Raw genomic sequence first — 16,574 nt, 5'->3', positions numbered from 1 at the left:
TAGCCTGAAACACAGACATTTGCTTCTTTTCCAGAGTTATGGTACCCCAAATTAGGGGCGGGGGGTGGGGGAGAAGGAAGCACTGTGGGCATCTGTGGATATCCAAAAGACTTTGATACTTTAATGAAGACATTAGGTCAGTACTTTAAGTCTGTATAGCATTAAATAAACATTTCCTTTCCTTTTCACAAATCTCTGACATTGAGAGACATCTTTCCTATCTGGTGGCGGACAATCGAGCCCAGTAGGGGGTCCTTCCAGTATCAGTATACTGTCCTTGTCTGGCCCCCATGTTCTGTAACAAGGTGGGTCTTGAAATATGGGGGGAGAACACTTGGTAAAGTATATGATTGTCCACCCACTATGCTGCACCATGAAACTAATACAAGATAATACTGAATGTAAACTGTAATTGAAAAATAAAATTTAAAAGAAATTTAAGGGAAGACCTGTGAATTGCTGGAAAAGCACTGCTGGCTTTCAAACCTATACCTGCTAAATAAGAGTTCTTCTGAATATTTTAATAAATGTTTTAAAATGTACTTACCTATTGTTTAAATAAATACATGATCGAAATTAGAAAATATGGGGAGTCTAGCCTGGGAAAGAGACAGAGATGGAAGCTTGGGCTGGGCGGGAGGGACAGGCCAGCCCAGCCTGCAGTGCTTATGAATGGGACCTGCCCTGTGCCTTTGCTTCCTGGGGGAGCAAAACAAGAAAAAGGGAGTCATTCGTTGGCCAGTGTCTCCATGGGTCCACAGTATCATTTCCCTCAGCACCTTTCCTATTAGATAGGTCAACATTCTACCTTTAAAAAAGTGTCATGTGGTCTCATCTGTAAAGAATATGCTAGCAGGGCTGCTATTCCTGTGGCTGCCCCCAGTTATATTTCTGGTTGAGCTCAAGAATGCTTTTAAAAAAAATTACACATGAAGACAACAACCTGGTCTAAGAAAACAGATCTTTCCTGAAACTGATTACAATCGACTATGCCAAGACTACACCCATGAGAAAAGACAATAGCAAACTGGATGCATGAGGTAGGGGCACCCACAGCAGTTCCCAGAGACCCAGTGCATACATGCACAGCAGACCACAGGGCAATGAGGACAACAGAGCCCATGGGATGGGATGAGATGGGATAGGATGGGATGGGATGGGATGGGATGGGATGGGATGGGATGGGATGGGATGGGATGGGATGGGGTGGGATGGGGTGGGATGGGATGGGGTGGGATGGGGTGGGATGGGGTGGGATGGGATAGGGTGGGGTGGGATGGGGTGGAATGGGGTGGAATGGGGTGGGATGGGATGGGTTGGGATGGGGTGGGATGGGATGGGATGGGGTGGGATGGGATGAGACAGGAGGGGACGGGACTCGATGCGATGGGACGGGACAGGTGAGATGAGATATGATGGATGGGATAAGCTGGGCAGGAGTGTAGGGTTTGGAAGGTGGTGCTGGGTGAAGGCTGCTACCCCTATTCTTTCTCAAGAAAGGCTACTTTATTCTGAATTATTTATTTATTTAATTATTCTTTATTTGTGCTTAACTGGCCACCCTTCCCTGACTGAGAAGCAGAGAGAGATCTGAACCACTCAAGGCCAACTGGATGTCCTTTCCATGGACTCTGGCACCCAAACATTGACGTGAAGGCAAAGAAATGGCTGGGATTCACTCTCCTATGTCGAAGCGCTAAAGAGACCATTCTCCACTTCCTGCTACTCAGACCTTTGAGCTTCCCTGGCTGCCCAATAACCAGCTGTATCATTTCCCTTCGATTCTCTGATTGCCTTACTGCTTTCCAATAAAATACCTTTTGCTCAAATTAAAGTCAGTTTCTGTTGCTTGCAACCAAAAAGCCCTAAAGAATACAATATTTTTGTAGCCCAATCATTTTTTTTTAAGTTTTAAAGTGGCCACCCACTCCCTCTGAGAAACCATAAATGTGTATTAAAGCAGGTCAGTGCATTGGCTTTGTCAAGGTCTCGCGTGTGTTCCTGGAGCCTGGGCTGGGAAGTAGGCGCCTTCCACCCTGGTTTTCCTCGGCTTATCCCGATGAGAGAGGAGCAGTCTATTGACAAGTCAGGATAAAATGTAACTCTTTCCTGGTTCCTGCCCACCAGGAAAATACATGTGAGCACCTCAAGGCCCGCAGGATGAAACTGGGCCACTGAATACCATCTTGGTTTGATTATAGAACCATGCATTTGTATCACTTCCAGCGCTGCCCCACCCCCACCCGGGTTTCTGGGCCACTGAAAACTCTAGGGGAACTTGGAGTCCCAACTCATTTTCCTTTTCAGAACCATGAACCGAAACAGTAATAACAATAATCACAATTATTATTAACAATTACTGAGCGATAAGTACCTGGGAAGCTCTGAATCAAGAACTTGGTATGTTTTATCTCATTTGAGACATACAATAAGCATTACATGGTAGGCACTTGTAATTATTCCTACTTTACAGGAAAAAAAAACCCTGAGGTTTAGAGAGGTTAGACTCTTTTTATCTGAAGTTAACAGCTAGTGAAAGAGCCAAGATCAAGGGCAAGTCTTTCTGATTTCACTCTTAATCAGAAAGCCAAAATTCTTAATCACAGTGACACCCTACCTAGCGTGGGCCAGTTTCCGCTGCTGGGCTGGGACTCAGAGGTACCTGGGCTAACACAATGCAAAAACAAAAGGGCTTCCATTATTTTTCATGCCGGGAACAAATACCCAAGGGGTCAGGCATCAAAGTGAACTGTCTTGATTTTATCAATTGCCTTTTCTCCTCTACTTGCCACTTGAGACTTTGCTGTCCTCTGCGTACTGACAAACCCTCTCTTACCTGGAGCAGAAATGTTTTTCAGGATAGAATAAAAAAGACTCACCCCCCCCCCAAGTTAACAGCACTCGAGAGCTTTGCCAAAGCTGTAAGGCTCACGGGGCTCACCGCTGTGTGATGGGAAGCTCCAGGGACCTCAACCTTTGTACTTCCCAGGCTGCATCTGCCCACCCAGAAAAAAAAAGGGGGTAGTTAACCTGAAGTTAAATTTGGCCCTTACGTATTCTCTCGCAAAGCCTTTCAGGTGTGAACAAAGTCTTAAATCCTACAAAGGTTAGAATGGAAAGCATCAATGTGTTACACATTTGCTCAACAAAAACTGACTGGGCAAGTTCAGCTAACAGTGTTGCACCAGCGGTAATGTCTTCATTGCCACATATGAACAATGATTAAGTGGAATGTCCACACTGAGGGAAATAGGATAAAGGATATATGGGAACTCTGTCCTATCTTACAACACTTCTCTAAATCTAAAATTATTTCACAATAAAAAGTTTTTGCAAATGTGCTGGACAGGCTGGGTAAGAAATTCCCTACAGCACCCTCTGTAAGACTGACAGTCAGGGCAGCATCGCTGGCGGGGGCAGCTGGGCTGAGCATCTGGAGTCATGGTCATCTGCGAAGCACCCGTGGTCGGGCGGCAGCGTCTCTCTAGTCCAAAACCCAGAATAACGTAGCCTTGCGAGCCAAGGCTTAAATGAGAGCTAAACAAAAAAGAGAATTTCATCACGATACTTCACATGTGGGCCATAAACACACACAGTTAATAGACATAAAACATCATGGTACGTGGTGTGGGATAGGCAGTGCATGGGGGTGTGCATGGCAGAGAAAGGAAGGAAACATATATATATGAATGAAATGAAGCTAAAGCAGAAAAGAAAGAATCATTTGTGGCACTCATCTGAGACCAGGGGAAGAATTCACACATTTGTATAAGTAACATGATAGGAGAGATGGAGTAAGATACAGGGATGCTGGTCCTCAACACAGAGAACTTCTTTCAACATTTCCGAAGTTTCAAAACTACCAACCTAAGAATTATTTAGCACAAGAAAATTGTTCTAGAAGGGTTTTTGAGAGGCACTAAAAGGATGGGATTCTTAAGGCCTACAGAAACTCTGCAAGAAAGTTTGGAGAATGATCAAACCTGGGGTTGAGAAGACTTTCAAGGATCTGAAGGTCTCTTATTCAAGGGCAGAAACCATTTAATCTTCATCTATAAGACTAGAAGAAAAGAGTTTCGTCCAGTTTTGAAACCTCTTTTCAGATATGAGGAAGAAGTTCTTGAGATGATGGGTGGGGAAATATCTCACTGGGTCCCTAAAGGAGGCCACCACATTGTCTTTGGATGACACTGTAAGGACAGGAGACTGCCTTTCATGAGGGTTTAATATACACCTGCCTTAACGCGCCAAGGAGGACTACATGGTCGATTTAAGGTCTTCCCCAATTCCTGGCATGACAGCACACAGGGCATATAGCTGCCTTAACATTTCTCCGAAGAGTGCTTGCTAGAGAGGAATCGGGCATTGTTATTCTGGGGACAGAAAGCGCCAGTCACATCACAAAACTCCGGTGTAAAATATCCCTTGACTGATCCAGTTTTCTAACCTTTCTTCCTATTTCAGAGACTCTCTGAAGACATATGACCGTGAACCTGCAATTCAGGAGACTAGCCGATCGGGTGCTAAGCTCTGATCTCTTTTTCAATGAGACAGCTGGGGTAAATTCACAAGGAAATAAATCATGGCCCCAAACCAGACTCTGAAGAAAAGTAAATAAAGGCCATTACTCTCCTGACACTTTCAGGAGGAAGGGGTGTTAATATCCATTGATACCCTATTTAGAGTCCCCTTGCTTGGGGAAGATTTTTAGATAAATAACAATTGTTCAAAAATTCACATTGTTGAACCTCACCCCAAACAGCTTGGTAAAACCACATTCCACTTTAGCCCCATTTGTCTTCCATTTATCTTTTAGTAGAATAATTTGGTTAGACACCCCAAGGCCTCCCCACTAATGACATCAAGATTTGCTAAGGAAAATCAATGTGTAAGCTGCCTCAGTTTCCATCAAAGACAACAAGAGTCATTAGAGTCTGAAGCGCAGCAACCGCCCTCCAACTCTTTGAAGAAACTCCAGGAGTGGACCAGAGACAAGCACAGGGTTAAAACCCAGCTGATTCCTGGGTTAAGAGAAGGATGCCAGATCATTTTTTAAGGCGAACACCTGGAAGGAAAAAAGTAGTATTTTGTTTTTACCTCAAGAAATTGCAGACAAACATAAAGCAAATCACATCAGTGGAATACTCAATTATCTGAACAGGCTAATTAACGAACTGTAATCAACCGGCTTTCAGTCGTCTCTTCACCTGCTGTAACAGTGGTAGTGTGTCGCCTTCCTCCTTCCTCGCAACCGGCGGAACAGTAGACAGTCTGCATGATGCATCCGAGGGAGACAAACAGGCCCAGATTTTTGCTGATGACAGGAATTTCTCCTGCTCAGGGCATATGAACCAACAATATGGAAATGGCAGCACTGGCTGTGTATTTTAATTATTGCCCCACACCTACTCTGCAAAAGAGACTTATTGTGCAATTAGGCAATATGATGCTCAGTTATGGTTATTTCCTAAAACTAAGCGCAGACAGTCACTTAACGTAGTAAATATGCAGTCATGACAGAATTAAATATTCATGAAATCAAGAGAGAGCGACTGGAAAGCCGAGGATATGAGAGTATTAAAATTCATCATAGTTTTTACAATGTAAATCTTGTATGCATTTATAAGGCACCTGGGTCCGGTCTAGAATATGTTGAAACTCCAGTTTCTTGGTAGACTGCCATTTAAATTACAATATTGATTTCAGTAGATAAACAACAATCTCAATCCTTAGCTCAGTTGCAGTATGCAAAACAGTTTTGAACATTAGCAAATACCAACGTGAGAAGTCGGCCTGTCTCCAAATGCAGAACAGCAACACTCAATGTGATCCCGATACATTTCAGATACTTGTCCAATCCACTAGCAGAAAGGTCCAACAGAGACCAGGGCGAACTCCTAGGAGGGGCATTTCATGACTCGCAATTCTCTTCTAGCCAGCAGAAGTGACTATTTTCTTGTGCGCTTTCTTAAGTGCTGACCACTGACTGACCCTTCTTTGGTTCCAATATTCTGAGTTGTTGAGCCAACTTTTCCCCAACATTAGCAGCCTGTTTCAAAATGTATTAACAAATACACAGGTACACTTTATACAGACAGCTAAACAACACTAGCTTCCACAAAACTGAACTCCAAGTGTGTATGAGAAAGATGACTGTCCTCAGACACAAAGTGCAGCAAATATACTCTAATAATATCACTGAGGCATTACTGCCTATGCCATTTCACCTATTCACAATTTTCCCAACAGAAGAAGCAACACCACCAGAAAATAGCATTTGAACCTTTTTTTTTTTTTTTAACTGGAATTCAGTTTCCTGGAGAACTTCTCTTTCCACAGCAAGTAGTAGTAGCTATCCCCTGGTCTACAATGACACAGCAGGGCTCCTCAGCAGCCAGGCACTCTGTGCCTGCCTTTCCAGGTAGGAGGGTGCCAGGTGAGGCGCAGGACCTGCGGTTTGGAGCCGTGTTAAGCAGTGATCTCCTTTCTACAAAAGAGGCAAACTTTGCTCCCATTGTTGTCATCTTCAGGTTGTGATGTCACCTCCCTCCAAGGAGTCTCAGAAGCCACTTGGCAGCCCCTGAGGACATATGTTTCCCCCTGACCTAGATCATCACATAAGCCCTGGGTCTACTGTGCAGAAAGCAGAGGTCTCTCAACACCGCTCTCCTGAGGTGTGGGCTCTACCCTGGCATCACATCGCACGAACCCAAGACTTTTCTCTGCACATACCGCTGAAGGCGGAAACCAGGGCAGACTTCTGCACACGCCTTCCAGTTCAGAAAGTCACTATCGCCCATCGATTCCCTTAAATCTCACGCCTTGCCCACATCTGCAGCCCCCACCACCACACAAACGAGGGAAGGAGTGGGGGGAGCGGAGGGTTTAAAGTGACAGCCACTGCTAGAGCTCCTCGGTTTTGTTCAAAAGGTGTCACAGCGCCAACACTGTGGACCTACCTTGCTCTCTCCTTTCTCGCCGTTGGGTCTCGCCTTGGGATCGTCGCTGTCCTCAGCGCCTGCACTCTCGCTGGGCAGTTCATCCTGAGCCAGCTGCTGCTGCTGCGGCTGGGGCTGGGGCTGGGGCTGCTGTGGCGGCGCCTGGCAGGCTCCGCCAGCCCCCTGGGGACGGGGGATGGGCTCCGGGCGCGGAGAAACTCCCTCAACATCCATCTCCATCTTCCCATTCACTGGAGGGCAAGACAAAAGCGAAGCGGAGACTTGGCAGCGGCGCCCGGCTGCTCCTCAGCTGCCCGTGGCACGCTTGGCTCGCCAGGGAGGGGCCGCCTTCTGCGCGCCCTCCCTCCCGCCACCCTTTCCCCCGAGCTCCCCCGCAGCTCCGCTTGCCTGCTTGGCTTGGGCACTGGCAGTGCCTCGGCCGGGGAGCGCGAGGAGCGGGTGGCCGCTTGTCCTTGGAGCAGTGGCCTTCAGGCGCCCCCGGCAGTCCCGCTAAGCAGAGCGCATCCCGGCGGCAGCTGCGACGCCTGCCAGCCGCGCGCCCAGCCCCGGGGCCGCTCGGGGACTTGCTCTCCAGCCCGGCCTCCCGATCTTCTAGGCTTTCTAGTCTCTCCTAGGGCCCCTCGGTGTTCCCCCCCCTTCCAACCCTCTGAACAAAGTTACAGGAAGAACAAGCCAGATCGCGGGGATTTGCCAGACGAAACTGACAGGAATAGGGAATGTCAGGTGCAAGTGCAATCTGCCATCCCCGCCCGCTGACCCAGCGCCAACCCCTCACCTTTGCCCTCTTCCCGACGCAAAGGAGCCAAGGGAAGGAGGGTCTTCCGACCGGTGCAAGGTGGTGGCTGCGAGAACTGGAAGGAGAAGAGCATGCGGAGAGCTGGCGGCCGGTGCGCCCACCCCCAACAGCAGGCGACCCCCACCTCCACTCTGGCCCAGGTCTGCCTTCCTCTCCACCGAGCGTGTCTCCGGGGTCAGCCACTCCGATGAGCGCGAGCGGGTGTCCGAGCTCCGGATCTTCCCTACGCTGGCAGCCACGCTCCACACAGCCCAGCACGAGAATTGGAGTAAAGAGGAGAAGACAGCAGCAAATTCCCGGCAGGAAATCGACCTACCCTCGCCTGCCTCCGGCCGAACGCGGGCTGGAGCCGGGAAGGGGTGGGGCCCCGCGTGGATGGCGCGGACGCGAGTCTCTCAGCGTGCCGGAGTTTGGCGTAAAGGTTGGCAGTGGAGGGTCGATGAGCGAAGCGGAGGGAGAAGCGAGAAATCACTACTGCCAGGCATTTACTGCAATGTACCCCGGGGTGGGCGCCAGCTGGGCGCCAAGGCTCCCAAGTGGCGAGCTCTCCTGGGCTGGAAGGGCGTCCTCAGCAGGGCAGGTCTCTAGGAGGTTCCGGAGGTGACCCCAAGCCAGGCGGTGATCTGCGTCTATAAATATAGATAGATAGTGATGGCAAGGGTTGACTTGGAAATTCTGAAATCGGGGCTCACGACAGTCAGGTGATCAGGATGACTTCTAAATTTAACACCACTTGGTCCTGGGAGTAGCTTACAACTTCACGGGAACTGTTCCTGCAACTCTGCACAACCAGGAGGGACCTCCCAGCAGCCACGGCGAGGAATAGCGGGTCATTAAGAACCTGTTCAATGTTAAATAAAGCCCATTGTTCTGGGCTTTGAGCTTCATAATGCCCCCAAATGGATGAAGAGATAAATGAACAATTCATGCATATCTTAGCAGAGGGTGGCTTTTTTCCCCTAACATATAATGTATCACAGATAACACTTGCCTAATGAAACTAGAAAATTGCATTGTTCATCTCGTGACTGCTTTGCATTAACTTAAGACAACTTTTACACATCGAGACACACTGCCCCGGCGGAGGCAGCCACACAGGCACTCAGGATTGGGTTTTATCCTTCAGCTCAATCTCTCAATCCCCGACTCTGTCTGGAAGGGAGAGAAACTGTTTGCCACTTTAATTTATCGGTGTAGACAGCCAATCTAGATAATGCAATGGAAACATGCTTTTAGGAAGAAAAAAGTTTGGGAATGGCATTACTGTCTCTTTTCCTTCAAAATTTCTAAAAAGCTACACTTCACAATCATTGTCTAAACTGAGAACTTGTTGAAAATAAAATGAGCCTGAGATTCACTATATGTTTAAAATAACATTATGACCCTTTATATAGTACTGTGCTAAGAAAATAAATATAGAGCTACATGCCTTTAAAGAAGTTACTTAATCTCTATTTCCTCCTTAGTACATTGTAATACATCAATTCTTATAGTATGTGTTTTATAATGGTAAATTAGATTATCTGCATAAAGGGCTTAGCAAAGCGCCCCAGGCCGTGGTGAGCACTCCCCAGCCGCTGCTTGCTGTGCTGGGAGTAGTAAGATAACACAAATTCTCCAAGGAGCGCGGGTCTGAAGACCTTGGTGTAGGAAGAAGAAATTGCTGGTTCAGTTCATTGTTTTTATATAAATTGCTTTAAGAGATACTTGGTATCATCAAAGGTTCTTTCCCGCTCCTTCTGCAGGCAGGCAGAAAGTCAGTGCAATGGTGCTTTGTGCAATAACGTTTTGAATTTCCTTCTACAGCGTAGGGAAAAAAATTACATGTCATTTCCCACAGGAATTGGAACAGCTGACTGGTGAGTCGTCATTCTTCCATGCTTGTTACTTCCAAAATGTGTTTGTGAGTTTCTTTAAGGCTTAAATGAAGATTAAATCAAAATAAAGATACAATACTTCAGCTATGTTTGTTCTAACTTTAGGCATGTGATTGTAAAGACTCCTATTGCTAAATGCAAATATTTTCCTTTCTCTGCCCTTCTGTTTTTCGGGGACACTGAAAAAATTTTTTGCATCCATCATAAGTAAATACGGACTCAGAAAATATATTACATTTCAAAACTGTTGATTGCACCTAATTATGCATGCAAATTGCCACTTCAAGCATACAGACAGCTTGCAACATTTTGAAAAACTTGCCCTAGTTGTCATTTGAGGTATTCGTGTTACTATTTTGCTTTTGCCTTAAATGACTTCATTTCCCCATTAGCGTTCAATTAATGACGGTCTATGAATAATTTTGACCTTGTAATGTCTATCGTTTGTTTAGATGATCCAAATGAGCAAATCGGCACTTTCAAGAAAATGCGTATTGCTTATCCCAGACCATTGGATTTTTTGAATCACTGAGAGGAGTGTTTACTGGAAGGTGTCCTGGAAGAGTCATCTAACTCCAAATGTGGCGGATGGACCAATAGCATCACAACACGTATCGTTAGAAATGCAGTCTCAAGCCTTACCCCAGACTGACTAACTCATCAGAGTCTGCATTTTAACAAGAGCTGCAAGTGCTTCCTGTCACCCTGGAGTTTGAGAATTGTCACTCTGACCCATCACATAGCTGGCCATTCAATACTATGATTGTTATTGGTACTGTTCCCCTAAAATACTACTCAGAAAGCCTGGTGGAGACAATGCAATCTTAGAAACCTTTTTGTGTGTGAAGACATTATAGTCCCTCTCCCCCCTCCCCCCCCAGGATCTTATTGTTGCAAAATGAAAAGTTACATGAATTAAGAATGTGTCTGTGTTGAAATCTCTGGTAATGAATTAAAAGCATAGACCTTTCTAAAATCAAAAGCATTAACCTAAAAAGGGAATAGCACTTTATCCTGAATAAGTTTTTATGCAAACATGTGAAAGTCATTCCTAGAAAACTTGGCTATTCTTGACCTTCTACCTAAACTTGAAAATCCAGTTTCCACTCGGCTGGGGTTATTGCTACCTTCCACAACAATGCAGGCAGAAACTGCCAAGTCTGAGTCTGTGCAGTGACAGTCTAATACACCTTCAGTGATTTCACATAAGCGTGGGTTAAGTTACATGCCCCAGCATTTTTAGGAACAAACAGAACTTACTACTTTTCAAAGGTTTTCTTGAAAAAAATAAACAAAAGGATTTCTTGAAAGCACATGTGCACAGGTTGGTAAATTATGACTTGAAAGAGCCAGCAGCAGTTCTCACCTTACATGTACATGAAATCACCTGGAGAATGTTGTGGAAATGCAGGTTGTGATTCAGCAGCACCAGGTTTGGGCCTGCGTCTCTGCATTTCTAACTAACATGCTTCCAGGTGAAGCCGGTGCTTCTGGTCCTCAGATTTCCTAGACTTGCTTTATCACTGCCGATGGTCCTCAAGTTTTAATCACTTTGGGAGCTTTTAAAAATCTTTAATGCCCAGACTACACCCCAGACAAATTAAATCCAAATCTCTGCAGGTGCAATCTAAGCATCATTAGTTTTTAAACCTCCCCAGGTGATTACTATGCGGAGCCAAGACTGGGGAAAAAGCGCCGTACATCAGTGAGTCTCCAAGTGTGGTCTCCAGACCAGCATCAGCAGCTTCACCTGGGAGCCAGGTATGAATGCAACTGCCAGGCCCGCCCCAGGCCTACTGATTCCCCATCTGCACTTGGAGATCTCCAGGTGAATGTACACACATGTAAAGGCCGAGAAGTTTAGCTCGAGGGAATCCTCGTGAGATGGGGAGGTAGCACTCAACTAGCAGCCACCTGATCCCAACTCCTGTGTCTTAAACACCTACATGCATTCTGAGTGGTCCCACAAACCCTCTGGATAAAGTTCCAGTTGATAGGAGGAGTCTACGAGCATCCCAGGCTCTATTTTAATGTTTCTGTGGTTAGCAGTACTTGTCCGATAGAACATTCCACAATGATGGAAATCTGTATCTGTGCTCTTCCACCAGTCACATGTGGCTATTGAACACATGAATTATGGCCAATGCACCTGATAAATTTTCACTTTAATTTTGTTTCATTGCCACTGATTTAAATGTGAGTAGCATCAAGTGGTTTTCAGCTCCCCGACTGGACAGACCAGCTCCAGAGGAATCAGCCTTCCTGTTGCTTAACACTTATTCAGATTTCCAGGTTGAACATGGGCCCCTCCTGCTCGGTTTTTGTACATATTACTCTCCAGGGAAGTCACCAGGATGAAAAACATCTGCCTTCCCGCCTCATTTACATAATAAGTAACATTATGCTTATTATTTTGAATGAGAGAAGTTTAACTTGAATTAAATGCCACCAAAAGTTGTCAAAACCTTTTTCATAGCATTCATAATTCCGCAGCTCTAATTTTACAGTCTTTTCAAACATCAGCACACGTGGGGTGTGTTTGGAACTGCCTTAAGAAAAAGAGACAGAAAACTGCAAATGACTTCTGGGTAGAGGACATAAAGACACCCCCTTCCCCACCATCTCATTGCTGCATAAGGGGAAAGTTGAGTAAGTTAAGCATTTATCTTTGTTGAAAATAAGCATCAAAACTTGAAGATTCCTCTCAAAATGGAAGATGAGAGACAAAACAAAGGAGGAATCAAGGAGTTAAGGTGCCAGAAGATAGTAAATAAAATTGAAACTAGAAATGTATGTAGTTGTTACCTCGAATGTAAACATCCAATCTGTGGACTCAGTGGGATGGGACAGGAAGGGACCAGAGGGGAGGGGAGCGAATGAAACAACAGCAAAAAACCCTGATTTAAAGGCCGGCACCAGCCCCGAGAGTCTTCCCTTCCTCAGGTGGTGAACAACAGCAGCAACCACAACTACAATAGCACTGCCGACCAGCAATTAAGTGTGTTCCATACATTCTCCCCTGCCGTATGCCAACAACCCTGACAGGTGAGAACGATCAGGAAAGAGATTATTCGGGGGACATTATTTGAATGGACCCATCGCAGAATCAAAGTAAGCAAATCCCTGCTGGAGAGGGAAGAGGGTAGTGTTGAAACAGAATCAGCCCTTTTCTTTGATTGAAAGGGATGTGTGTTGTTTGTAAGCTGAATTAACCGCAACCAGTCTTATACCGAGAGGCTACCACGAGGGAAATATTTCAGCAGGGACTGTGCCTTGCCCGGCTGCTGCTGGCCTGGCACTGTGTGATACAAGATTAGACCCACAAAGAAATGTGTAGCTAAGGGAAACAGCCTCACTTCTGAGGTCGGTCCCTTGGTGGCAACTGAAACTGATAAATAGACTGCCTTTGTTGTCCTCAGGAAAGAAACTCCAAGGGACTTCAGAAAGGACAATTTCAGGAAGCTGGTGGTGGGCCCAGAGGCCCCTTCTCCAGCCTCTCCTTTTCATCGGAAAGTCAGGGCAAATTTATCATCCATATTAACCCAGCTCAGAAGAAAGGAAGTAGAGTGCCTGCAAAGGGAGAAAATATTTACTCCCTTCGGGGATGGACTAAAAAGGCTGAGCCCAGTCCTATGTTTACATAACCTTGCTGATCTCAAGACTAGCAACACAGCTCATGAATTAAGCCACAAGCCCTCACCGTTGTCCGAGGCAATGTTTGGAGGTTTTCTCCACCCGTCACTTGTTCAAATACACCCCTGTTTCTTAGCTCGAGTAATAGATGCAGTATATGGACACAGGATTCCCAGGGATTCTGAACTTTACCTTCTGAGTCACAGGAAAATATTCCAGGACACAGCAATTCTACACGCCATCCCGCCTGCTCTGGCAATATCGGAGCCATTCGGCCTGTGTGAGAGGGCCCTCTGGCTTCCTGAATCTCCTTACAGAATGCCAGACTGGCCGAGCTGGTTGAAGACAAGGCTGGTGCCAAAATAGCGACCCTTTATGGCTGACAAAGACTAGGCTGGACGAGGTAGCTTGTATCTTTGGGCAAATGCTGTTCCTATTTTTGAACGCCTGGATCAGGCAGACAAATCCACTCAGTCACGGCCGCACGCATGCGCCCCGTAGGCAGCGAGATCCCATCAGGTAAATCCAAGAGGCTGGCAGGCCCAGTTCATTTCCCCCAGATCCACTAGGCAGGTAAGACGCCTCTCCTGGGGCACAGACAGGAAAGAGTAGAAAGATGACGGAAGGGTTATGTTATTCGGACTCCCTACCAGTGGAAAGAAACATCAGAAGTGGGAAGAAGTGTTCATTCCCCCCAAAGGAATTCTGCTTCCATATGAGCAGATTTCATGTCCCATGCCCCAGTCCCCCTCACCGCCTGGTGCCTACTATGGAGGGGAGAGTTCTTAGAGCCCATCCTGAAGACCTCCATCTCCTGCCTCTTGTCTCTGCTCATTGGTCCTGTGTGGTCAACAGGCCGCCTTCAGCTCTACCAGCCACACCCCGCTCCACTGCAGAACTAACTGACTGGGTCTGAGACGTGGTTGGGCAGAGTTAACATTCCTCGCACAAAGCCATCAAGAATTAAACTCCCGACTCGGCCCTCTTAGCATCGCACTGGCATCCATTGAGCCCCCCAGAAATTTGCAGAGCGGCGTGCCAGCTAGTGCTTTTTATCTTACAAGTGCCTAATAAATATTGCATTTTCCTAATGTGACTTTTTAAACCAGAAATTATCTTTCATCCCCTTGTATAGTATGTTTTAGAAGACCTACCTAATGCAGTGCCTCGCACATGGTGGGGACTAAATAAATGTTTGAGGGTGAATATTAAAAACCCTTTATGTGAAGGCTTACAAATGACTTTACATCTCATCTCAGAAAGTAAAACAAGAAAAGGCTACTGGGACCAATTTGAAAAGCAGCCACCTATTTACAGAGTTATGTGGAGTTACAGGGTGAAGAGGGAAGAAGCAGAGAAAAGTAAGAAATGTTACATGTCCCTGTTTTGTCCTGAAACTTAGTTGATTCTGGATAAATAGGATTTTCTATCTGAGATACGAGAAATTGTAGCTCTGATATCTAGCTGTAGCCTCCTTGGTCTGCTGGTTACATTGTTTTGGTTTGCTTTTCTGGAAAAGCATTTTTGCTAAAAAAAAGAAGATGTACCAAGTTTCTCCTTCATATCCAACAGTATAGTATTGCGGAGTACCATGCAGCGTTTGTAGACTCAATTTTTAAAATTGCTAATGTGTCTCAGACTTCATCGTGTTAATTTCCGTTTCAATAGCTGTTTCTCTTAATTCAGGATACAAGTCCTTGTGTACATTTTCACACATTATTTTTTTGTAGTGTGTGTGTATGTGACTTGGGGGGAAAAAAACACAGCTTGTTAGTTTGTTTAAAACAGACCTCTGCCTGTTATATTTTGTGCTTTTAACCAGTGAAAGAAGCCAATGACATTTTCAGTTAAAAAAAAATAGGCTACTTGGAAACTAGGTTTTTGTCATGCATTACGGCCGTCACATTTGTATCTATTTCACTAAACCGCTGTAAGTAGGTAAATAACTGTAACTTTGCACCAGTATATTTTCTGAGTCTCCCTTTTCTTTTTTATGAATTGAAGAACCTGTAATTCCTTTCAGCTCAAAGACTCTGAGATGACGGAATAGCTATTTTCTGACCAGGTAAGTGGATACTAAAAGGATTCAATAATCAAGTGAGGATGAAAAACTCACTGTAGTTTGTATCACAACCTTCATTTTCATCTGTTGAACAGTAAATTCCTTCTCCTATTTCTAGACGTGGCCACTGGCCCTCTGGCCATTGTTCCTTCACCTGTACACTCTGCTTTCCATTCTGGAACCAGAATACAAGCAACATGTACAATGGCAGGAATCATTAGGCAAGACATTTTGGAAAACCAGGAATTTAAATGTAAGTATGAAATATACAGGCCACACTCCACAGAGACAGCAATAAACATAAGAAATGAGCGCATAGGGAAAACCAGTGAGTGTGGGTGATGAGTGGCAAGATTCACCTGCATACATTTCCTGAAAAAAGAGAAGGACCATTATAGTGGGGAAATCGAAATTTCGGTGGGTGATATATACCTTCTAAATATAATAGTCTTCTCAGGTCCTTTGAGAATATCATACATGCTGAGGAGTTACGGCAAATGTAACTACCAACCGTTTCTGTCCCTCAGCATGCGGGCGTCCAGCCCTCCGTTCCGCTCACGCTGATGTGATATTCGTCACTAGTTACCGCCCCACTGCTGAAGTGAAGGCCTTTTTGAGCTCCTGATCTTAGCTGGCTTTCTGTCCTGTATCTCCCTCCAACCTTCTCAGGAAGCCACTGGGTCTTAATTTCTTCCTCATCCTCTGAGTATTCCCTCACCATTGGTTTTTGTTTTGTTTTGTGTGGGTTTTGGTTTTTGCTCTTCTATTCCTATACATCTCCAAGTGACCTATTCTAGATGTGCTCTTCATTCAAAGAACTCACAAAACTTCTGTTTCCTCATCTCAGGGAAATAGTGTTCACTGCGAATCCCACAGAGATTAAACACAGCATGAGGCATTTACATATAGCATCTCTTTCCATGATCATAGTAATTCTCTGCCGTCACCACCGATAGCATCATTTTACACACCGGGGCACTACAGTTCACACAGTCCATGTAACAACAATGAAGGATACAACCCTGGCTGTCACAGGATCAGAGATTTGAACCCAGTCCTTTCTGACTCAAATTTTATGGTTCTTTCACCCACCTATGTATATCGATTATTGGTTGCTATGGAACGAACCACCCCAGAACTCAAAGCCCTACAACAGTCATAGTGGTTCATGTTACTCTCGTACCTGGGAGGCAGGACGGGGTTGGTGGGGATGACGTGCCTCTGCTCCGTGCGGCATCAGCTCAGCC

General features: G+C 45.6%; 1 protein-coding gene across 2 annotated transcripts in view; it reads right to left on the bottom strand.

The window, feature by feature from the left end:
* LOC128628033 (cell growth regulator with EF hand domain protein 1-like) overlaps positions 1 to 16,567 on the bottom strand; it is a 166,654-nt gene extending 150,087 nt beyond the window's left edge. The window contains exons 1-3 of one of the 2 annotated variants that reach the window (XM_053669395.1): positions 16,511 to 16,567; positions 7,735 to 8,384; positions 6,960 to 7,189 (exon numbers count right to left, since the gene is read on the bottom strand). In XM_053669395.1, coding sequence (XP_053525370.1) covers positions 6,960 to 7,189; positions 7,735 to 7,828 — 324 coding nt within the window. In that variant the 5' untranslated portion in view covers positions 7,829 to 8,384; positions 16,511 to 16,567. Of the gene's footprint in view, positions 1 to 6,959; positions 7,190 to 7,734; positions 8,385 to 16,510 lie in introns of those variants that run through there. The other variant, XR_008392350.1, reaches the window with a different exon arrangement.
* Between the last annotated feature and the right edge of the window lie 7 nt (positions 16,568 to 16,574).

Source organism: Artibeus jamaicensis, unplaced genomic scaffold (assembly GCF_021234435.1).
Source record: "Artibeus jamaicensis isolate MK-2021 breed Jamaican fruit bat unplaced genomic scaffold, CSHL_Jam_final contig_519, whole genome shotgun sequence".
In the NCBI taxonomy this organism is placed as follows: Eukaryota; Metazoa; Chordata; class Mammalia; order Chiroptera; family Phyllostomidae; genus Artibeus; species Artibeus jamaicensis.
This window is presented reverse-complemented; position numbering and strand designations above follow the sequence as displayed.